The sequence below is a fragment of the Ceratotherium simum genome, chromosome 4 (assembly GCF_057802395.1).
Source record: "Ceratotherium simum simum isolate JZ-2026a chromosome 4, ASM5780239v1, whole genome shotgun sequence".
NCBI classification, from domain to species: domain Eukaryota; kingdom Metazoa; phylum Chordata; class Mammalia; order Perissodactyla; family Rhinocerotidae; genus Ceratotherium; species Ceratotherium simum.
Genome location: NC_141903.1, coordinates 34,697,078 through 34,720,814, shown reverse-complemented (window position 1 = coordinate 34,720,814; position 23,737 = coordinate 34,697,078). Strand labels below are relative to the sequence as shown.

At 52.3% G+C, this 23,737-nt stretch overlaps 2 protein-coding genes across 16 annotated transcripts in view; both read left to right on the top strand.

Moving 5' to 3' along the window:
- The window catches only part of LOC101404335 (protocadherin gamma-C3), a 145,117-nt gene extending 122,523 nt beyond the window's left edge, over window positions 1-22,594 (top strand). For 13 of the 15 annotated variants that reach the window (XM_087429653.1, XM_087429649.1, XM_087429650.1 and 10 more), the window contains exons 2-4: window positions 6,425-6,483; window positions 15,461-15,549; window positions 20,574-22,594. In XM_087429653.1, coding sequence (XP_087285779.1) covers window positions 6,425-6,483; window positions 15,461-15,549; window positions 20,574-20,800 — 375 coding nt within the window. In that variant the 3' untranslated portion in view covers window positions 20,801-22,594. The remainder of the gene's footprint in view (window positions 1-6,424; window positions 6,484-15,460; window positions 15,550-20,573) is intronic. The other 2 variants (XR_015551939.1, XR_015551940.1) reach the window with 1 other exon arrangement.
- LOC147917239 (protocadherin gamma-C5-like) lies at window positions 870-4,221 on the top strand. Its single transcript, XM_087430269.1, has 2 exons — window positions 870-3,353; window positions 3,991-4,221. Exons 1-2 carry the CDS (start codon window positions 894-896, stop codon window positions 4,219-4,221), a joined length of 2,691 nt encoding a protein of 896 aa, XP_087286395.1. The 5' UTR covers window positions 870-893.
- Window positions 22,595-23,737: the final 1,143 nt, after the last annotated feature.

Sequence of the window (23,737 nt, the reverse complement as noted above, 5' to 3'; positions counted from 1 at the left end):
GACAGCCACTCTGGGAGTCTTTAAGTAGAGTTCTTCTGCATTGGTGAAACCGTAAATCCTAGAGGCCATGCCTAGCCTCTAGTCACCCTCCTTGGTGACCTGGATCAGTCCCAGAAATGTTGCCCCTACCTCAAGCTGTGATGGTCATTCCATAGCTCAAGTCTGGGATCTCAGAAAAGCTGAGTCCTGTAGCCATCAGCTGACGTGGAGATTCCTCAAAGCACTGCTGGAGAGTCAGAGCAAGACTCTACAGGGTCCTAACAAAACTTTTCTCTCACCTTAGCAGCATTAGCAGGATGGGGGAGGGAGGGGGAAAGCATGGGCTTTGCCTCCCCCAGAAGGACAAAATTTTTTTGGTTCAAGCAAAGTAGTGGAAGCTTCTGAAGTCATTCAGGAAGTTGTTGGGACAGAACACTGAGAAGTTTTGTACCACTTTGTCTTCCTGTTGAGCGCCATCTGAGCCGTCAAACTTTGCTGCCAAGGGGGCTGAATCAACCTGCAGCACGAAATGAGTGGGGAGGTAGAAGGCTCCTGTGACACAGATTTGCAGTGCCTGTTCCTAAGGTTTCCAGGACTGAGGAGACTTGATAATTGGTTGAGAGCAGACAGACTTTTTGGCCAATCAGACTCAGAGCCGAGGTGGGGGATCTGCTCTTCCTGCCCGCCTCTCCTCCCCCAGCTCCCCAGCTCCACTCAGATTTAATTCCCCTCCCCCCTACCCACCCCCGCCATTTGGTGACTAAGAAGAACTGCTGCAGGCAGACAAACCTCGGAGCAGTTTTTAAGAGGCTGGAAGGAGACATAAGAGATTTCAGCTGCTACATTCCAAGCCCTGGGTCTACCTTGGAGACAGGACAGCACAGAGTCAGTGTCCAGGAAGGGACTTCTGGGTCATGGGGCCCAAGACACCCCCACAGCTCGCTGGGAAATGGCAAGTGCTGTGCATGTTGTCCTTGTGCTGCTGGGGCTGGGTGTCTGGGCAGCTTCGTTACTCAGTAGTGGAGGAGTCTGAGCCGGGGACGCTGGTGGGGAATGTTGCTCAGGATCTAGGCTTAAAGGTGACAGATCTGCTGAGCCGCCGACTGCGGCTGGGCTTAGAGGAGAATGGGCACTATTTTTCCCTGAGCTTGATGAGTGGTGCTCTGGCAGTGAATCAAAAGATTGACCGAGAGAGCCTGTGTGGAGCCAGCACCAGCTGCCTGCTGCCAGTGCAGGTGGTGACTGAACACCCCCTGGAACTAATCCGTGTAGAGGTAGAGATCTTGGATCTCAATGACAACTCTCCTAGCTTTGCCACCCCTGAGCGAGAGATACGCATCTCGGAATCAGCTGCACTTGGGGCACGATTTCCACTGGATAGTGCCCAGGATCCAGACGTGGGGACCAATGCTGTGAGCTTCTACACTCTAAGCCCCAGCAGCCACTTCTCTCTGAATGTGAAGACCCTAAAAGATGGGAAGCTGTTCCCAGAGCTGGTGCTAGAGCAGCAGCTGGACCGTGAAGCCCAGGCAAGACATCAGCTGGTGCTCACTGCTGTGGATGGGGGTATCCCAGCCCGCTCAGGGACCACCCTCATCTCTGTCACTGTGCTGGACATCAATGATAATGCTCCAACCTTCCAGTCCTCAGTTCTACGTGTGGGACTGCCAGAGAATGCACCCATGGGTACACTGCTGCTCCGCCTTAATGCCACTGATCCAGATGAGGGCACCAATGGCCAACTAGACTACTCTTTTGGAGACCATACATCTGAGGCAGTGCGGAATCTCTTTGGCCTAAACCCTAGCAGTGGAGCAATCCATGTATTGGGTCCCATAGACTTTGAGGAGTCAAGTTTCTATGAAATTCATGCAAGAGCCCGCGACCAGGGACAGCCAGCCATGGAAGGCCACTGTGTGATTCAAGTGGATGTAGGAGATGACAATGACAATGCCCCAGAGGTACTACTGGCCTCTTTGGTCAACCCTGTCCTGGAGAACACACCAGTGGGCACAGTAGTGGGATTGTTTAACGTGCGGGACCGAGACTCAGGGAGAAATGGTGAAGTGAGCCTTGATATCTCTCCGGACCTGCCATTTCAGATTAAGCCTTCTGAAAACCACTACTCACTGCTAACCAGCCAGCCCTTGGACCGTGAGGCCACATCCCACTATATCATTGAGCTGATGGCCAGTGATGCGGGCTCACCTCCCCTGCACGCACATCTCACCATCAGGCTCAACATTTCAGATGTTAATGACAATGCACCTTTCTTCACCCAGCCGCTCTATACTGCTTACATCCCAGAAAACCGGCCTCCAGGCTCCCTTCTCTGCACTGTGGCTGCCTCTGATCCAGACACTGGGGATAATGCCCACCTCACCTACTCCATTGTAGGGAATCAGATTCAGGGAGCCCCAGCCGCCTCCTTTGTGTATGTCAACCCTGAAGATGGGCGGGTCTTTGCCCAGCGTACCTTTGACTACGAATTGCTGCAGGTGCTGCAGATCGTGGTTGGGGTTCAAGACTCTGGCTCTCCCTCATTGCATGCCAACACATCTCTGCATGTGTTTGTCCTGGACCAGAATGATAATGCTCCAACTGTGCTGCACCCAAGACCAGGCTGGGAACTCTCAGTCCCCCAGCGTCTCCCTCGCTCTGCTCCTCCTGGTTCCTTGGTCACCAAGGTGACAGCAGTGGATGCTGATGCAGGCCACAATGCATGGCTCTCCTATTCACTGTTGCCACAGTCCACAGCCCCAGGACTGTTCCTGGTGTCTGCACACACTGGTGAGGTGCGCACAGCCCGGGCCTTACTGGAGGATGATGCTAACACCCAGCAGGTGGTGGTCCTGGTGAGGGACAATGGTGACCCTTCACTCTCCTCTACAGCCACAGTGCTGCTGGTTCTGGAGGATGAGGACCCTGAAGAAATGCCCAAATCCAGGGACTTCCTCACACACCCTCCTGAGCGTTCAGACCTTACCCTTTACCTCATTGTGGCTCTTGCAGCCATTAGTCTCTTATCCTTAGTCACCTTCACCTTTCTGTCAGCTAAGTGCCTTCGGGGGCACGCAGATGGGGATGGGGGTGGGGGCCGGTGCTGCAGGCGCCAGTACTCACCCTCTCGGGACTTCTATAAGCAGTCCAGCCCCAACCTACAGGTGAGCTCAGACGGCACGCTCAAGTACATGGAGGTGACGCTGCGGCCCACAGACTCGCAGAGCCATTGCTACAGGACGTGCTTTTCACCAGCCTCGGACGGCAGTGACTTCACTTTTCTAAGGCCCCTCAGCGTCCAGCAGCCCTCAGCTCTGGCGCTGGAGCCTGACACCTTCCGGTCCCGCTCTAACACGCTGCGGGAGCGGAGCCAGGTGAGGGGCTGGGTGCAACCCCCGAGGGCGGCAATGGAGAAGCTGCCCATCCTCATAAGGGACTTTGAACTTGCATCCACAACTCTTGGGCGGGCTCGGCGGCTCGCTGCGCTCCACCCGATTGTCGGGACCGTTTGGACTGATTGCATGGAACTAGAGGTGTGGCCGAGGCAGGGATGGGGCTCTGAGTCCCAGGAGGTGGTGGTGGTTGTGGGCGAGAGGGGATAGGACCGACCCCCGCCCCTACATTCAGAAATGGCTGGGGCCTGGCGATCTTTCTGGCGATTTCCGCCGGGGTCGGGGGTCCCGGGTGGAGGCAGATCCACGCCTGCAGCAGCCTCCTAGGCTCCGCGCTGGCACGCTCCGCCGGTCGTTAGGTTTGCTTTTACATTTCTCCCCATTCCCCCGATCTGTGACTTCGCTGTTATTCTCACCCTCCTTATTCTCACATCAAACAAACCCATCTGTGGACAGGACACAGGTGCGCAGGCAGGGCTCACGCGTGTCCTCCCCGCAGAACACACCCCCGGGCCCCACTCAGCGCCCGGGCCCGCCACGCCTCACCTGCACACACGCGCGCCCCTCGCACTTGACCTTACACGCACACCACCTGTCACTGCCGGCCACTCGCTGCCAGGTTCCCACGCACGGGCTGCCCCGGCCCCTCACAGCCTCCCTCCACCCCGCTGCCGGCCTCAGAGGTACTCAGTACTCACCGCCGACCGAGCGCGCCCTCGTGAGGATCCCAGGTCGTGGCCGCGCCGCGCCCGCGAGGACTCAGAAGCCTCCTCCCACCCCACCAACCCCGAGGCTGGACGGCTCGACTGGGTCGCCTCCGGGCGGGCCTGAGCTCGGCTGCGGCGCCTGAAGCGCGGGAGCCACTCTGGGCGCTCTAGGCGCGGGGCGGGCGGGACTCTATGACCCGCGGGCCGGCCCATCCTGCTGGGCCTGGGGCTCCCAACGGAGGACGGCGGCGCCTCCTGTCCGGCACCTCGGGCGGGCGGGCCAAGCTGCCCTGTGGCCCGAGGGGCGGCAGGGCCCAACCTTGGGCCAGCAAGCAGGCCTATAGGACAGGCAGCCTGGGACCTCAGTGGCACCAGCGGCCCCGTCCTCTCGCGGGAAGTGGGACCCTGGAGCACCCGGGCTCTGGACGCTCAGAGGTAGGCTTTTGGCTCCGTCGTGACCACAATGTGCCCAGCGATCTAGGCTCAGGGTTTTGGGGTTGACCAAAGTATCTGAGACTCTGGCAAGTCCTTCCTTCTCTGGCTGATGGAGAGCCACAGCCTCTGCCAGATGCCAGGGTGCCCTCATGTATGGGACAACTAAGCACAAGTTTCCACAACCCTGGGAGCTTTTGTCAAAATATATCTATTTTTGCCCTTACCGAATCGGAATTATATTTTGAAACAACACCCGTATGTGATCCTGATAGCTGACTGAGAGAGCCTTACTACACACCTCCTCTGAGAACCACATCTCATTTGCTGTTTCCAACGCTTTAGTTGGATAATTACTGGCATCTCGACCTTATAACTGAGTTTCACAGAGGTCAAGTGACTTTGCTCAAGTTGCCAGGATAAGTGATAAAGATCTAACCCAGGTCTGTCTAACTCCAAAATTTGTGCTTTCAATCACTGGGCACTTGTAAAGCTGGAGGACAGGAGGGATGGTTTGCATCTGCTGGAAGGGGGCAAAGGTGGGGATCTTTTTCTCTTAGGGCCTTCCATATGGAGAAAAGTCATCTGGGGCTCCTTATCCCTGAGCAGCCCTAACTGAACAAACTTGGACCCGCCGTCCTTATGTAGGTTGTGAGTTTTGCCCAGCTCCTCTCCGCCAATGTGTCAGGGTTCCTGCATCTCTGTGTAGATTCTGCGGTGCCTAAGAATGCAGTGGCTGACTGGACATCCCTGAGCCCTTCCCCGCAGCAGCCCTAGAATGGTGCTGGTGACTCCTGTTGCACCTGCAATACCAATTTTCTGTGTTCTGCTCACGTCCCTGCCACCTGTGAACCTCAGAGTGAGTCATTTGGCTGCCGTGGGTCTTTCTTCTCCCCAGTGTTATCGGAGATGCTCACACCTCCCTCTCTGCTCCTGGGAGTGAGTGTGAGAATTAATTACCAGCACATCCCAGAAACAGAGAGGAAATGGCTCTAGGAGTGCTCCTTGTGAGTGTGTGATGGGATAACACACCTTCTCGAGAGGCTGGGAGGGAATAGGGAGTGAAGTGGCTCGCCAGAGTCCCACACCTTCATTCAGATGGGAGATGGCTACAAATCAGCCCCTTGGGAGCCCTGGAGACTTAGTTGGCTTTGCTTGGAGGCTGTGGGAGCTTGATCTCTGCTGGGCTGCATCCCAGCAGTTTTCTCTATCCCAGACAGAGAGGCCTTGTTCTCTCCTCCTTAGTCACAGCCGTTGTCTGGCATGGAGTTCTGGGGGTGAGAGGTGTCTTGGGGCTTGGATGCCCTGCAAAGGCCCAATCTGGCATAACTCCTAAATTAATAATGTATTTAGCTGTGGGAAGGGATCCTTGAGAACCAAGGGTCTGGAGGAGGTGTCCCTGTGACTGTGCTATAGCGTAACCTGGCATGAAAAGGGTTACCCGGAGCAGCAGCCATCTTGCTGCAGAGGGTGCTTTGTTCCCAGCTGAGGAGCTGAATAAATTCTTTCTAGGGTGGATGGGATTCTCATCTAAAAGCCTCTTCTGCCACTTTTGGGGGCCTTCTCTGCACCCCTCCCCCTAGGTCCACAGAAGACACTTTCAGCCCTTGAATCTCGGCTCAGAAGTTTCAAGTCTGGGGGCAGGGAGGAAGGGGCCATTTCTTTAGCAAAGGAATCTGGGTTTGCTCACTGTGGTCGGATAAATGTTATTTTATCTCTTTGTCTCCAGTACCTCAGACCTCTGAGACCTGAGGTATATTTTGTCTTGGAAGATGAGTCTACCCCTCCCTCATCTTATCCCATTTTCTTTTCTGTGTCCACTCCCCTCTTTCCCTCCCGGCCCATCCCCAGGGTCTTGGGTGACATTCTGACTTCTCTGGGTACTCAGCCCCTTTCCCTCTGTTTTCTCCACAGCAAGCCCCGCCCAACACGGACTGGCGTTTCTCTCAGGCCCAGAGACCCGGCACCAGCGGGTAGGTGACTGCCTCTCCAGCCCACCCTCTTCTCTGCGGCATTTTCTCAGTAATGACGTGGGAGGAGATGAGGGGAGGGCTCAGCATTTGCTACAAATAGCTTCTTCCCTCTGTTCCAGATTTCAGGGAGGTTTTGGTGTATTGGGGGCCAGAAGGAAGAGGCACCTACTCTGGCTATTTTGGAAGCTCAACTCACACACTCATCCTCTCCCTTCTCCCCACCATACAAACCTTTTCCTATCTTCTGGGGGCTCTGTGGGACCAAAGGATAATCTTGAGGTGCTCTCTGGGTGAAGAGGAAGCTTTTTATACTCATCTACTGCCTGCGTCCCCCTGCTGCAGGTTGGGCTGGGCTCCATCCTGACCTGGAGTTCAGGTAGAGAAATCTGGGACAGGAGGAGGCGAGGAGGAGCTGTCTTAAGTCAGAGCCTCCTCCAGAGCCTGCAGGAAAGAGCAGAGGCAGGGGAAGGAGGTCAGGCAGCTGTGGGGAAAGCGGAGACAGCACAGCCGGAGGTGGGGCTGAGGAGGGAGAGCAGCCAGTGAGCTCAAGGGGCAGGTCTCCCTCATCCTGCCCCTCCTCCAGGCCACCCTCTGGTCCCCCTCGCTGGTCCTGCCTTCTCTATCTGCAGGCCTTCTGTCTCCGTCACTCTCTCTTATCTCTGCATCCTTACCTCAGTCTCTATCTCAGTTTGCAGTCTCTGCCTCTCCCTCTCTTTCAGGGTCTCTGTCTCAGTTTCTTTATTACTGTGTCTCGGTCCCTACCATTTGTGTCTACTTGCATGATCTGCGCCTTACACCGCGCCTGCCACGCCGAGGTGCTCAATAAATGTGGAATCAACGAACACATGTGACTCTTCCTTAGTCCCAGTCTCTGTTTCTCCTTTTCTCTCTGTCTCTGCCTCCCTGTCTGTGTCCTTGACCCCTATTCTGTCTCTCCTTTCATCATTTCCTCGTGTCCTTGTGTTCCTCTGTCTCCAGACTTCGTTTCTCAGTCTCTCACTATTTCTGCTCTCCTCTGTGTTCTCAGCCTCTCTGTGTCTCTTTCCTTGTCTCTGTCTCTCTCTCTCTCTCTCTCTCTAAGTCTGTAGTTTGTCTCTTCCTGCCTCGCTGAGTCTCTTTCTCTGTTACTCTTTCTTTATCTCTCTCTTTTATCCTGTCTTTACTCTGTGACCCTGTCTCTGTCTCTCATTTCTCTGTACTTATAGGCAAGCCAGCACACGCATGCCCCCCTCCCCAATGCTCTCCACCCCCCCTGCGCCTCACACACAGAGCCTTTGATCTCCACTCTCCACCACACACCCTCCCATCCAGGCTGCCCCAGCTGCTCGTTTTCAATCTGGTTTGAATTCCTGCTGAGATAGGAACCCCTGTGAGTAGGGTGAGAGAAACTTCAGCGGAAAGACCTTCAGTTGGTCTGAGGGAGTGTGGTGGGCTCTGGGCCAGGCCTCCCTGTTAGAAGTCAGGAGCCTGGAGGAGTCGAAGGAGCCCAGGAGAGAGAGGGAGGACAGACCTTGGGCTGCCTTCCCCGCCTCCTCACTGGTCAGGCACTTGCTGCCCACATTCTTCCAGATGCTGAGCCTTTGCTGTCACTAGAACCCAGGAGACCTTGGTGTATGGTGCCTGCCACTGCTATTAGGATCTCAAGGCACTTCCTGGAAGGCCCCTAGAAGGCAGCAAACCAGATGGCTTGGACTGCCCTTCCCCCTCCCTTAACCCCATCTATCTCCTTTCTCCCCACTGGCTTGACCAGCCTTCCCATAGGTTATCCATTAGGTCATTCATGTATTCATGTATTCATTCATGTAGTCATTCGTTCAACAAATATTTATGGAGCATCTACTATGAGCCAGACCCTGTGCTCACCACAGGCCTATGAGAGTAAACAAGCAGACAGGATCCTTGAACTCATAGACTTCCAGGCTAGCAGGTGGGACAGAAAATTGACAACAAATCTCATTAAAAAAATGTCTAGTCACAAATCACCAGTTCTGAGAAGAAGAGGGTAATGTGAGTGTAATGGGGGAGGGGGATAGAGAAGGCCTCCAGGAGGAGGTGACATTGAGCTGAGGTGATGAGATATACTGGGCAGTTTGTGTGCCCTTTACCCACCCCTACCCCAGGCCATATACTGGCCCTGAAACAGAATCCAGTGCTGAGCCTGGAAGCCCCACCAGTTCCTCTGATGTACCCTCTGGGTTGAAGGTCTTACTTCTGCCTCAAGTCCCCTTTCATCATATGAGAGACTTGGTGGCCTGAAATTTATGCGGGAGCTCTTGGCAGATGGAGAAGGCTCAGTAACTCTCCCTTCTTTGGTTAACTTGAGGGGCATGAGACAAACATTTTCTGATTCAGCTCCAAATGCCCGGATGAAATAAATGTTCAGGGCCCAGACCAGCAACTGCAACCTCCCTCCTTCACTCATTCAATAAATAGTTAGTAAGCCCCTACTGTCGGCCAGGTAGTGTTCTAGGTGTACGAGATGTAAAATAGACGTAGTTCCTGCCCTCAAGGAGTTTTCAGTGTGTTGAGGCAGACAAATGTTAACCAAATCATCACAAAAGGTAGATGTAAGATGGCAGGTATAAGTGATATGTAGAGCAGTGCCTGGAGGTGAGAGCATAAAATAGGGATTTGACCTGGTCAGGGAGCAGGAGGACATCCAGGAGGAAATGAGGTTGTGCTGAGATCTGAAGGATGAATACGAATTAACCAGCTGAAGGAAAGAGGCAAGAGCATTCCAGGTGGAGGGAAAAGCATACGTAAAGGCCCTGTGGTGAGGTCCCTCAGGATCAACAGAATGATGGAGTTTTTTCTTTGCTGCCATTCTGATGAGTAAATTGGAGTGAGAAGATGAAGAGGGGAGATTACTCTTATTCAATCAAACCCTGGTTCCAGCCCTCCACTGCTTCTCTGCCCCACTCCCTCCCCACCATCTTGGCTAGTGGCATACCAGGTTCAGAGCCGAGCTAGTGTTGAGTTCTTTAGTAAACCTGGTTCAAGTTCAAGTCAGCACTGGGTCACATTGCCTAGACAAAAGGGAAAAAGACTCACGTTCTTAAGTCCCTGTCTGCCAGGTGCTCCACCTCCCCACCACTATCCCTTCTCTGGTCATCCTTTTCACTTCTTAGCCCAGCAGCTGTTGTCTCAAGCTCTGAACCCAGCAAGCCAGTTCTCCCTTCTCAGGCTGTAACCCATGCCCCACCCTGCAGGTGTTTCCCGCCTCTGGTCCCCACTCTGTTCTCCTTTGATGGCTCCACACTACCCTTCCCCAACTCTGGACCTCCTTCCATTCTCCCCGCCCCTGAGACACACTCTTCCTCAGTTTGGGCAATCATTCAACAAACAAACAAATAGCAACTTGAGTTTTTTCAGCTTTTAGAATAATACATGCTCATTATAGAAACATGAGAAATAGAGAAAAACAATTAAAAGAAAAAGCATTCGTTTCACAGCTCAGGGAAACTACCACTAACATTTTTTTAATATGGAAAATTTCAAATCTGTATAAATGTAGAGAGAATGGTATAATGAACCTCTATGGTCCCACTATCTGGCTTTGTCTAATGCCTTACCTTGTTTCACTTCTATCTCCACCCCCATGCTCCCTTGAATTATTTTGAAGCAAGTCTCAGCCATCATATAATTTCATCTGAGACTTCACTATCTTTAACAGATGATTCTATTTGTGTGTTTGTTTATTTATTTATTTATTTTTGGTGAGGAAGATTGGCCCTGAGCTAACATCTATTGCCCATCTTCCTCTATTTTGTATGTGGGACACTGCCACAGCATGGCTTGATGAGCAGTGTGTAGGTCCGTGCCCAGGATTCGCATGTGTGAACCCAGGCCACTGAAGTGGAGCACGTGAACTTAACCGCTATGCCACTGGGCCGGCACCAACAGATGATTCTTTTTAGACACATACAAACTAAAAATAATATTAACAAACTAATAATATATTAATAATAAATAATATAATATTAATAAACTAATGTCTTCAAATATCCAGTCTGTATTCACATTTCCCCAATTGTATCTCTCTCTTTTTTTGTTAATTTGTTTGCATGCTTATCCAAGTGAAGGTCCACATTTTGCATTTTTTTGAGTACCTGAAATCTCTTAAGCTCTTTTAATATTTTCATATATATTTCTAAACTTTTTTCTTTGTGTAGTCAACGTGCACAGGCTTCTTTTTTTTAAATCTGATTCACCTAAATAAATTGTTCACAAACTTGTTCACAGAATATCAAGAACTTTTATTCTCAATCAAAGCTGGTATATTTCTCACCAGTTTGATTTAAAAAAATTTGTTTTTGTAACTGAGGTCATACTTTCCATCAGTATTATAGCCTGTTTTTTTCTCTTGGTGATATATCACTAGAATTTCCCCATGTCAGTAAAAAATTCTTCAGAAGTCATTTAACTGTTGCATAATAGCCCCTCATATGGGCATATTTGTATATTTTAAAATGCCAGGCCGGCCCCGTGGCTTGGTGGTTGAGTGAGCGCGCTCCACTGCTGGCGACCTGGGTTCGGATCCCGGGCTCGCACCGGCGCGCTGCTTCTCCGGCCATGCTGAGGCCGCGTCCCACATACAGCAACTAGAAGGATGTGCAGCTATGACACACAACTATCTACTGGGGCTTTGGGGGGAAAAATAAATAAATAAAATCTTTAAAATGCCAATAGGCTTTTACTACGTTAAAAAAATACAGAGGCATTTATATATATATATTTTTTTTAGAATTTTATTTATTTTTTTTTAATTTTATTTATTCATTTTTTCCCCCAAAGCCCCAGTAGATAGTTGCATGTCATAGTTGCACAGCCTTCTAGTTGCTGTATGTGGGACGTGGCCTCAGCATGGCCGGAGAAGCAGTGCGTCGGTGCGCGCCCGGGATCCGAACCCGGGCCGCCAGCAGCGGAGCGCGTGCACTCAACCGCCAAGCCACGGGGCCGGCCCCAGAGGCATTTATATTTTAACACAGTTAAATTCAGGCTGTTGTCAATGGTAACTTTTCCACATTTCTCCCTTTTTTGAGCATGATGTAGGGAGTATTTGACCATAGCCCAGCCTCTGGGACGCTCCTTCACACACATACCCTGCACACACTCCTTAGGGTAAGAACTGTATCTGTGTCTGTAAATCCTAGGGCCTGTCACAGGCACTAGCACCTCGTGGGTGCTTGGAAAATGGTCCTTAGATGTAGGCTGTCTCCTCCTCTGTTGTTTTTCACTGTTCCTCAAATCCTAGAAGAGTCCCCCATCCCTGCTGAAGCCTAGGATGTTGTCTATAACATCATGGGCTTTGGAGTCCCTTAGGCCTATTTCATGTTGCAGCTCTGCCAGTTACCAGCTTGTGACTTTGGGACAGTCTCTCAACCTCTCTGAGCCCCGGCTTCATCTGCTGGCAAATAGGAATAATCATAACACTTATCTGCAGGTGGTTCTGAGGCTGAAATAGACGGTATATAAATAATTTAGTCAGCCCAGAACCCAGAGAATAGGAAGTGCTCAGTAAATGGTTCAAAAAGAAGTTTCTCACCCTCCACTCGTCTCTTGCCCAGCTTCAAAGAGCTGGCAGCCTGCCCGTGTGCGTGGCTTCCAGCCTTCAACCATTTCCCAAGAATCCTCCTTACAGCCCAGCCCGTGGTTCCAGGCCCACCCTTCCACTCACCTTTATTCTCTCAACACCACTACCGGCCCCCCCACAGGACAGGGCGTCCTCCTAACCTGGTATCTGACCCTGTTGTCAACCCCACAGCCCCAAAGCTCTTCTCCTGGCTGCCCCTCCCTCGCCTCCTCTCCCTACTCTGTCCCCACCTGGGCCTGAGCCCACCTGCCTCAGCCCTGCACCCTCAGGCAGGCCCAGAGAGAGCTCAGTCGGGCTGCAAGTAAGGACCCCTGGATTTTCATGGAGACGGAGGTGGCTGAGGCCCCATCACTGGACTCTTGTCCTCCCAGAGGTAGCCCCAACCCTCAGTCCTCTCCCAGGAGCAAGGGTGATCTTTAAATATTTAAATCCTATCATGACAACCCCCTGCCCCCTTTAAACACCTCAGTGGCTTCCCAGAGCTCTTGGGATGAGACCAAAATGTTTAGTGTCCACTCTGCAGCCCCAGCCCCTGACGCGACCTCCCCTGTGGCAGCCACACTGGCTTTCCCTTTGAACTCGCCAAGCTCCTCCCAGCCTCTGAGGCTCAGGGCATGTTACTCCCCCTGCCTGGAGAGCTCTCTCCCACAACACTGCACCTTCTAGATCACTTCATTTTACCCCTCAATTTTTTACTTTGAAATGTTTCAAACCTACTGAAAAGTTGAAAGAATAGTATGATGAACATCTGAATACTCTTTTTACCTAGATTTATCATTTGTTAGTATTTTGCACATTTGTTTTCTCTCTTTCTCTCCACACACACACACCATTTTTTCTGAACCATCTGAGAGTTGCAAATGTCATAACATTTGAAATACTTCACTATATATTTCCTAATAACAATAATATTCTCATACATAACCACAAAAGAATGATCACATTTGAGGAATTTAACATTAATGCAATAATATACAGTCAACTAGCAGATTTTCATAAATGTTCCCCAAATGTCCTTTTAGCCTGTTTTTTTCAACTCCAGGATTCAGTCAAGGAGCATGAATTGCATTTGCCATGTTTCTTTCATCTCCTTTAATCTAGAACAGCCTCCTTACCTTTTTTTGTTTCCTTTTTATAACATAGACATTTTGTAAAGAGTCCAGGCCAGTTGTCTTTTAAAATGTCCCACAGTCTGGATTAGCTGATCATTTTCTCACGGTGAGATTCAGGTTAAACAGTCTTGGTAAGAAGACTGCACAGGTGACATCGCGCACTCCCACTGCGTCACATCGGGAATCTTTCGTGTCACTTTCTCCCGTTATCAGTGATGTTCAGTTTGTTTACTCAAAGTGGTGTCCCCAGATCTCTGCATTATAAATATATTTTAAGATATTTGTGATTAATAAGTAATCTGTGGGTGATATTTGAGACTGTGCAGCAGCCTTTCACCCACTTAGTATTTTAGTATTCACTCATGATCCTTGCCTGAGTCTGCGTTTATATATTGGTGGTTACAAAGCGATGATTTTCTGTCATTCCTCCTACGTTTGTTTAGCTGGTATTCTCTTGCAAATCACCTAGATAATTTCTTCAGATTTGAATTCCCTGTCTTTTCCTCAGGGAAGCCTGGACTGACTGAGCTCCCTAACCCCAACTGAGTCAGGACTCCCCTGTAACCCCTGCCCTTTGCCTCCATGGCACTTGTCACAATTGCAATTAAATAATTGTGTAATTATTTAATATCAGCCCCTCAGAATAGACCGTGAGCACCATAGAGATGGACTACTTCAGTCATGTTCACGGCTGTAACCCCAGCACCTAGCCCAGTGTCTAGTGCACAGTAATTGCTCAATAAATATTGGTTGAGTAAGTGGACACAGAATTCCAGCTTTTCCCACTCTGGGGAGTGAGAAATGAGACTCCTGCTTCTCCCTCCAACCCTAACTCTATGTTGCTGTGATGGTGTAGAGGGCACACACAGCAGCTGTGTGCTCTGACGTGAGCCTTAGAGTGAGCTCACCTACCTGGGGGTGGGGAATCCCGGGTCGGGGGAACCGTAAGCGGGGATAGACCTGGGGAAAACTGTAAAGCAGTTCTTGGCTGTGCTCATCCACCATGACAAAATGCACTCACCCACGCGCGCGCGCGCGCGCGCACACACACACACACACACACTTTCATGCCTTCAAGCCCTGCCCTGCAGCCCCTCCTTGGTGCCAAATCCTTCTTACCTCATAGTGACCTAAGTCTCTCTGGGCCTTTTCCCCTTCATTCAACAGCAAATATTTATTGAGGAACTTCAGTGTGCCAGACGGTGCCAAGGGTCACCTGATAGCCTGTGTGCGTGTCGGAGTGCTTCCCTCTCCCCTCAAAAACGGAAATAATTTGATCCTTGAAAATTCCAAAAAAACATGGGAATGTTTTTTTTGAGAAAAATCCAAGTTGGGTTGGAATTCCTTAGAGTTCTTTTATGGGTTAGCATTTTTAACAATTATGAATCACTTCAGGTTTTTCTCAATGCTTAGAGCGTCTAAAGGTCTTAATTAGGTGCTTCAGTAGGAAGCAGGCAGACACAGTCCCACCACACGGAGCTCAACCTGGTGGCAGAGCAGACAGGGACAACAGCAGTAATGGTGGGACCAAAGCTGCCACTGGGAGGCACGTGACCCAGCCAGGGTGGGCTTAGGGATGCCATCTGACAAATTTTATTCATGTTACCAAGGCAGAGGTTGGGAACTGGCATTCTGGCGAACAGTATCTGCCCAGGATTCGCTATAAGAGAGAGCTTGAGGAACTGGGGAAGTGCCTCAGAAAGATGTGATGGTAGAATGTTTGGGAACGGAGCTGGGGGTGTTCTTGTAAAATAAGAAGGGTGGGTTCTTATGTGCCCTGAGGGCTTAGCAAATGATCAGATTTGAGTTTTAGAATTCTCTCTCCCTGCTCCAGGGTCTCTGGGACCTCCCCCCCCCCATCCCCCTGGTTCTCTCTAGATTCTCACCCCGGTCTCAAGCTCTGACACATTCTCTCCCATTTCCCACCTTCACTGCCTTGGGGGAGGGTCTGATCTCCCTCGCTATGAGGCTGTGACGGTGAGCTACTGCTCTCTCATGGGGGGCAGGCTGCAGTTTATCCTGCTCTATCCCTCCAAGGGCCATGGTGTCTGAGACATGCATCTGAGACAGTACAGAGATGGTTTGGGGACTGACAAATGGGGATCTGGCTTCTGAAGGATTGTATAAGCTATGTCCTATCTTGTTGAAAGGGAGCAGATCTTGGGCTTGGGGTGGGATAGGGTACTAGATCTGGGAGCCCTGGGAGAGGACGGGAGGGACATGAGCTGGGCTGGCCTGGGAGACTGTGCTCACCATCCCACTCTCTCCCCAGCTCCCAAAATGGTGATGAAACCGGTACCTGGCCCAACAACCAGTTTGACACAGAGATGCTGCAAGCCATGATCTTGGCCTCTGCCAGCGGTAAGTTGTGCCAGTGTGTGTTGGGATGGAAGACCTGGGGTTCTGGGGACCCCCCACAGACACCATGCCCTGAGACTGGCCATCAACCTGCATGGTTTCTCTTGTTTTTCAGCTGCTCTGAGAGGACCTGTAATTCCAGGTCATAAAGCCAGGTCAAGGAGCAGCTGAGGGACTGGGGGTCCTGGGATACCCAGAGGAGAGTGAACAAGGAAAGATCCATCAAGAAGATGTGGGGAGTAGTGTTTATGAGTCTAGCTCTAGAAGCGGGACAGCATAGAGTGGGTCCTAGCTCTGCCACTTACTATCATATTGAATTTGATCAATTTGCTTAATCTCGCTAAACCTCAGTTTCCTCAGCCAAGAAGACGAGTTGTTGTGAGGATGAAATTAGATGATCCCATAAAGCACAACAGACTGGGCCTGACACACAAAAGTCCTCCATCCGTGGAAGTAGGGGTGGATACTCCCAGCAGAGAGAACACTCTGGATATGTGAGACCCCCTTTCTTTTTGGTAGCCCCCACCTCCAGAGCAGGATTTTGGTTTTCCCACAGGGCTAACAAAGAACTTTACATGCAATAGAGATTCAGCCGCTGGTGGATGTCCCTGAAGAGTCACAAGGGTCCTGAGCAGGGGAAGCAGAATACTATCGTTAGTACTTAAGAGCACAGGCTTTGGAGGCAGGCCAACCTGGACTCAAATCCTGGTACCCCCGCTTAGCTGTGAGTCCTCAGGCAACTTACTGAGCCCCTCTGGGCCTCAGTTCCACTGACTATAAAATGGGTACAATAACAACAGCTCTCATTGTGGTGCTGTGAGGGCCAAATGTAAGGCCTCAGCACAGCTACAGCAGAAAGTAAGGGCACTATATGTAGTGGCTAAAATTGATTACTTATTATCTTTTTGGACCCATCGATGGCATAATTAGAATAATACCTATTAATAAGGACTGGTTTCTGGAGCAGCAAATCCTGGGCTTATATGGCGGCTGGCAGAGGATTAAGGCACTGGCCTTACACAGTGAACTGAGAGCCCTGCCCTCCAGCACGCCTGGAGGACTGCTGGGTAGAGAATCAGGTAGAATCAGAACCATACTCACTGTAATCACGCCTGTGCATAGTCCTGGGCACGTGCTAGACAAACTTTATGGGCCTCCCATCAATTAATCCTCTCCCCCGCTCTGCCAGGCGAGTCTGATTACTTACACTTGACAGATGAGAGCACTGAGAGATCACTTGCTCTGAGGCCCCATTTTGAGCTGCAGACTGGCGGTTCTAACCCAGCCCAACCAACCCCCAACTTCATGCCCTTTCTCTTACAGTGATCATGTCTGCCTTTGGATCCAGCCTCAGTTTCCCTTCTAGTGGAATATGTCTGGAGGCTGAACTCCTCTCACTGCCTTGCATTATTCTCCCAGCTTAGGGTTACCAGATAAAATACAGTATGCTCGGTTAAATTTTCCCTTCAGATAAACAACAAATAATGTTTTAGCAGAAGTAGGTTCCAAACATTAATGTTGGGACATACCATACTAAAAAATTCTCGTTGTTTACCTGAAATGCAAATTTAACTGGGTGCCCTGCACTCTCATTTGTTAAATCTGGCAAGCTTCTCCCAGATGTCTGTGAGGCTGAGTGGGGCCAGCCTGTGGTTGGTGAAGGGGCAGAGAGAGAAGTGGCAGCGGGGGCCAGCCTTCTGGGACACAGCTGGCCCAAGTCTGGGGCCTGTAACTCTAGAGGCCAGATACTGAGTATGGAAGAGGCAGGCGGCCAGGTCTGGGGAGACGCTAAGCTGGGTTCTTGAGGGAAGTAAACAGACGGTCAGGTATATTTAGCTCTTGTGGCCTTGAGTCCTAAGGCCAGGAAGCAGGCTTTTTAGCCTAAATCCAGATTTGAAAAACAGAAATGGAATCAGTATTTATGGCCCAAAACCCTCCTTGGCCACCGAAGGCTGGCTCCCCTGTCAGGGCTCCACCCCTCTGGCCCACACAGGGCCTGACACAAGTGTAAGCCTGGGCCTTGGGGAATGGCCCCTAAGGGTTGAGGTGGCAGGGTCAGGCCCTACTCTCACTTTCACACTCGCTTCCTGGCCCTGGAGCCAAAGATGTTCCTGGAGTCCAGCCCAGCCAGGCCTGTGGAGCTGCTGAGGGGGAGTCAGTAAGAGGGAGAGTAAGTACACTTGGGAAGCTTTTTAAATAAACATCTGGGGGAGGTGTGCTCTCAAGGAGGCTGTGGTTTGCAGTTCAGCTGGCTCTGGTCTAGCTTGACCAGACCTCCGTAGGCCGCTCTGGAGTTGCTGCCTCAGCCCTGGGCTGCGGTGGGGAGGGAAAGATGGGGGGTGGGGGGAGGTTATGGTGCTCTGGTGCTCCTTTTCCTGAGGGGACTCTGGCACGGGAGAGGAGGCCAGCACCGCCCCACCTTCTCCAAGCCAGAGGATGCCCGAATTCTTTCTTGTTGCTCTTCAAAGTCTGTTCTCCTGGGACTAAGGGAAGATCCTGGTCCCTGCGGATGTGGGTCTTGCGGGCGTAGAAGGAGGGGCTGCTGGAGAATTGATTCTACGGAAGGTCAGAGCCTGCAATCCAACTTCTCCCCCTCAGATTTACATATAGGGAAACTGAGGCCTGAGTCATGCAGGGCCTCAGCCAAGGTCACACAGCTCCTTAGTGGCAGGGCTGACCAGATGGAACACAAGTGTCAGCCTTTTTCAGTTACACTCTGGATTTCCACATCTTCTCTCTCCTGGTCCAGCCCTACTTCACAGCCAACATCAGGCCCGTGCTTCTGGGGAAGAGGTGGCAAGGGCTGGCTTTGTCATTTTCACCGACTCTGGGTGCTCCTCAGATCTGAGTGGGCCTGGCTTCCAGTTACCCAGTCAAGCCCTCCTCTCTTTCCCTTTCTGCTTCCCTTCTGTGTGTGTGTGTGTGTGTGTGTGTGTGTGTGTGTCCTCCTCTCTTTCCCTTTCTGCTTCGTGTGTGTGTGTGTGTGTGTGTGTGTGTGTGTGTCTGGCACCTCTGAGGTCTCCCCTTTAGCTCCTAAATCTGTCTGGAGTCCTTGCTCTTTGAAGCTGGAGCTGGGCCCCTCCCCCAACCCCTCCATTCCTAGGCTGGAAGAGAGAATGCTGGATGGGAGGGGGCGGGCAGTCGAGGACCCAGCTCCCTCCTGGAGTTAATTAGGGAAAACAGAGAAATGTCAGTGGAATGAAGGGGTGGGGGAGGGGACCAGCCTGAGGGAGGAGAGAAGGAAGTGGGCAACTGCTCCCTCCCACCCAACTCCTCTTCCCCGCCCCCTGAAGGCTCTCAGATCCTGGGATTTGGGGCTTGAAATGGAGGCTTTAGAAACCTGAGCGCTGGAGGGAGGAGGCGGAAAGATGGAGGCTCATCTCTCCTTTCCTTCCCTTATGTCCCTCCCCAATCTTGTGCTGTTCTTTGAAAATATTTCCTGTCTCTCTATTTCTCAACCCCTGGTTGATGTCCCAGGATTACTCAGCCTCTCCAGCGTTAGTCACCCTCTCTGCCCACTCCCAGGGTCTAAGGTGGGGGTAGAAGGAGGCGGGGAGGAGAGCTCTTCTGCCAGCTGGGCTGGGCATTCCTGGGGCTTTAACCCTCCTGCTGCCAGAGGACTCCAGCAGGAGCCCTTGTGATCTGAGCCAGAGTTGTCAGAACTCCTGGTCCCCCACCACTACCCCAGTCAGGGAGCACATAGGGTAAAAGTAATGACACTGTATGGCGATGATGATGGTGAGGAGGAAGAGGAGGATGATAACAGCTGCAGCTAACATTTCGTGGGCACTTAGCAAGTGCCTGGGCACTGGGTGAAGCACTGTCTCATTTAAGCCTCACAAAACCCAATGAGGTAGGTACTTCTGTGCTTCTCCACCTTTAATACGCATACACATCACCTGGAGATCTTGCTAAAAGGCAGATTCTGAGCCTGCATTTCTAACAAGCTCCCAGGTGATGCTGAGCTACGGCCAGAATTTGTACTTCTCTGGACCCCAGTTTCTTCCTGTGTACAGTGGGACGTTGGGCTGGAGGCGCTGTCTGATGTCGCCTCGCTCTGACACTGGGAGCCTGTGTCTGCATTGTACCTAAGATATCTGGCCCCAGGACCATCATCTTCTCAGACTCATAGAACACCACTCATCAGCTCATCACCATCTTTTCCCACCTGCTTTACCCTCAGAGCAGTGAGGCAGGTCCAAGCTGTGGGTGGTGGCAGTGACTACACCCTACAGCATACACTTGGGTACACTTAGGCCTCACCCCTGCTCCAATCTGCACTGGCTGCTATAGGCTTGGGCTAGTCTTTTACCTTCTCTGAGCCTTGCTTTCCTCATCTGTAAAGTGATGATAATACCACATACCTCACTGGGTGGTTGTGTTGAGGTTGAAGGCCATCATGCATGTGCGTGATGCCAGCCAAGTGCATGGCACAGAGTAGGCACCAATTGCTGTGTGAAATGAAGGCCTGGGAGAGCGCCCCCTCCTGACTGACAGGATTACGAAATACCTGCTCTGTGCTCAGCACCGATTGAGAAGGGTAGGCGGGTGCACAAACCGTGGTCGCCGCCCGCTGGGAGTCGTGGGCTAGTGTGGAAACCAGAGAGGCTCCCTTGAGAAGGGCTGGGATTTGAGAGCCACGTCTCAGCCCTGCGAGAAATAACAGCTAGCATGTGTCAAGCCCTTACCATCTAGCAGCTCCATTCCAGGTGCTTTACATACATAATCTTGGTGAGATACTATTATTATCCCCATTTCACAGATCAGAGAACTGAGGAGACAGAGAGAGGTGAGGTAGACTTGCCCCGGGTCACGGTTAGTAGGTAAAAGAGCTAGGAATGAAACCTAGGCCATCTCAGCCTGGAGCCTCTTATCTCTGCCCTTTGTGGATGGAGACCATATTTCCAGTGCTCAGCACCAGCGCTGTCAGGGCGGGGTGCTTTGTAGGCATTCATTAACTGCTTGTGCTATGAGAGTGACGGTTGGGGCCCCAAAGTTTAGCCCCTGACCTTTCTGTGTCTCTGCAGAAGCCGCTGATGGGAGCTCCACCCTGGGAGGGGGCGCCGGCACCATGGGCTTGAGTGCCCGCTACGGGCCGCAGTTCACCCTGCAGCACGTACCTGACTACCGCCAGAACGTCTACATCCCCGGCAGCAACGCCACACTGACCAACGCAGCTGGCAAGCGGGATGGCAAGGCCCCGGCAGGTGGCAATGGCAACAAGAAGAAATCGGGCAAGAAGGAGAAGAAATAACGTGGAGGCCAGGCCCGGAGCCACAGGGCAGCCTCCCTCCCCAACCAGCCCAGCCTCTCCCTACCTGTACCCAGGCCTCGGATTTTCAGGGCTCACCCCCAGGATACTGGTAGGGGCCCAGGCCATGCTCCCCTTGGGAAACAGAAACAAGTGCCCAGTCAACACCCCCCTCTCTGCCCCCAGGGGATTGAATATGCAAAGGGAGTTCTGCTGGGAACCCCCATCCAATCAATTGCTGTGCCCATAGGGGTAGCAGGGTTAGTGTAGACACCATTTATCACATCCCCTTTAGTTACAGCTGAACTCCTCCATCTTCCAAATTCAATCAGGCCCATCCATCCCCTGCCTCGCTCCTACCCATCCCCACCCACCTCACTCCTTCAACAGCTCTTCTTTCTTGAGTAAGGTGGTTGGGGTGTTGAGGTACCAGGTGACCTAAAAAGGCCCATAGTTCTGAAGAGTTGGAAGGGTATCATGACCTCCTGGCCTCTCCTTCAATTCTTAAATTCCCCCAAAGCATGGTTTGGTGCCAGTCCCTTCACCTCCTTCCAGAGCCTGAGACTAAGCTCAAGTTTTGGGAGACACGGTCACCATTCCCATGGTACTGATGCTTGCTGGATTTAGGGAGGGCATTTTGCTACCATGCCTCTTCCCAATGCCCTGGGAACGAGTCTTTTGTTTTGTTTTGTTTTTCATTGATGTTCCCACTGCATGCTGTGACTTCCCTCTCCCCAAACAAGAGACTCCATTGCATGTTCCAAGACAGTATGAGGTGGTAAGATAAAGAAGGGAAGGGTGTGTATGTGGATGGGGGGGATGGATGAAGCTTGACCCATCAGTTACTGGGTCTTGCAGGAGGCTCTGTACGCCCCCAGGGTACTGACCAGATCCCCAAATTCCAGCCATAAACCAAGCACCAGGCTGGACCCTTGTCTACCACATACAGGGCTCAGCCCAGGCAGCCAGCTTTGGGCTGAGCTACCAGGACCAATGGATTTAAACTGGCATTACAGTCCAAGGAAGCTCTGAGCAGGTTTGGGACCAGGTCCCCTGGAGAGGTCAGAGGGGCCTCTGTGGGTGCTGGGTACTCCAGAGGTGCCGCTGGTGGAAGGATCAGTGTGGCCCCAGCAGGAAGAGAGGGCCTACTACGCCATTCTTGGTCCCTGGGTTGGGGAGGCAAGGAGCTAGAGCAGGGACCAAGTGGACAGAAAGTCTCAGCCCAGGATCAAGGCTTCTCCACAGGGCCCCTGCACTCCCCAAGCCTCCCTCCTTACCTTGCCAGGTGCCATTTCTTCTCTGTGAAGGCCACTGCCCAGGCCTCCAGTTCACCCCCTAGTGGCCAGAGCCTGGTTAAAGTCCCCCAGTGCCTCCTTGTGCATAGACCTTCCTCTACCCACCCTCTTCTGCCCCGGAGTCGCGCTGATCCTGCGGGGCTGCGCGAGAACCCCACCCCAGCCCTTACAGTAGTGTAGAGCCCCTTCCCTCTTTCGGCTGGTGTAGAATAGCCAATTGTGTAGTGCGGTGTGCTTTTCCGTGATGGCGAGTGGGCAGCGGCCGGCGTCCGCGCAGCCGTCTGTCCTTCAATCTGCCTGCGGCGGCCTGTGCTGTGTTTTGTGCTGTGTCCACGCGCCGCGGTGGCCCCCTCCCGTGTACTGACTCCTGTAAGCGCTTTTCTTCGCATAGCCACGTAGCTTCCCACCCCACTCCTTTCCTGTGTCTCACGCAAGTTTTATACTCTAATATTTATATGGCTTTTTTTCTTTGAAAAAAAAAAATAAAAAGTTTCTTCTGAAAGGTTGAACGTTTCTGTGTAAGAGATGTAGGCTCCTGGCCTGTGTGGATGAAGTGATGAGCTGAGAAGTGTATGCTGGAAAAGCGGGATGGGGAGGGACGATTGTGTTTGCGTCCTGGTTTTGTGTCATTGCCCGGAGTCTGTGTATGACTGTCAAATGTGGCTGTGCATGCTTGGAACACCGCTGTGCATATGTAATAGTGTGCGATTGACTGTAATTGTGCTTGTGGATCTGTATACCGTTGTGTGTTAATCGGCTTGCGGGACCGTTGTGGGCGAGGGGATCTCTGAGCGCGGCGTGTCAGTGTGCAATTGAGTGCGCAGTTGTATGCTTGCGGCTGTCTCCGTTCCGGTTGGAAGCGCCAGTCTCCAGGCAGAAGATACCGGGGCGCGGGGGCGGGAGGGGGTTGGCGCGCGGCAAACAGAGCTGGAGAGGGGGCGGTGGACATTTCCTTAGTTCCCGCCCCTTCCCCGCTAAAATACCCCCCCCCCCCCCCCCCCCCGCGAGAGGAGGATGGCTTCTCCTCTGCCTGCCCCCCTCCACCTCTGCTGCGTAGGGGGTTTGGGAACACCGCGGGAGTGGGAGGGAATGTCGGAGGCGATTCTCCGAAAGCCGAGTGGATAGCTTGGGCCTCAGTTTCCGGATCTGGAATTCACCTTCCCGCTCGCCTCTGCGCAGCAAAGCCAAGGAAATGGAAGGTCTCGTCGTTTTCTTGCGGGGGGGGGGGGGGGAGTGTCAAAGGGACTGAAAGGGCATGCAGGACATGAGACTGCCCGAAGACCCACATCGCCCTCCCTCCTTCCTCTCTCCCCGCTTCGCCCTCCCTCCTTCCTCTCTCCCCACTCCGTGCTTTTCCACTCCTGGGCTAGCCCATCTCCCCGCCTCCTGCCTGCTTCCTCGAACCACAGTGGGATTCTGAGGTTGCTGCAGCCAGAGAAGCTGCAGGAAACAGAGGGGGAGGCAAGACCGAGAGGGGCGGAAGGACAGAGAGACCCACTGGGGTTATCGGGAGGGTCAGCGAGGGTAAGCCCAACCGCAGGGCGGGAGGAGGCTGTCTCTGGGCTTCCTCTCTGCAGAGTCTCTCAGAGCCGGGTCATGCAGTCTGCCAGCTCCTGAAGTCTGTTGTCATGGAAACCAAACCTTC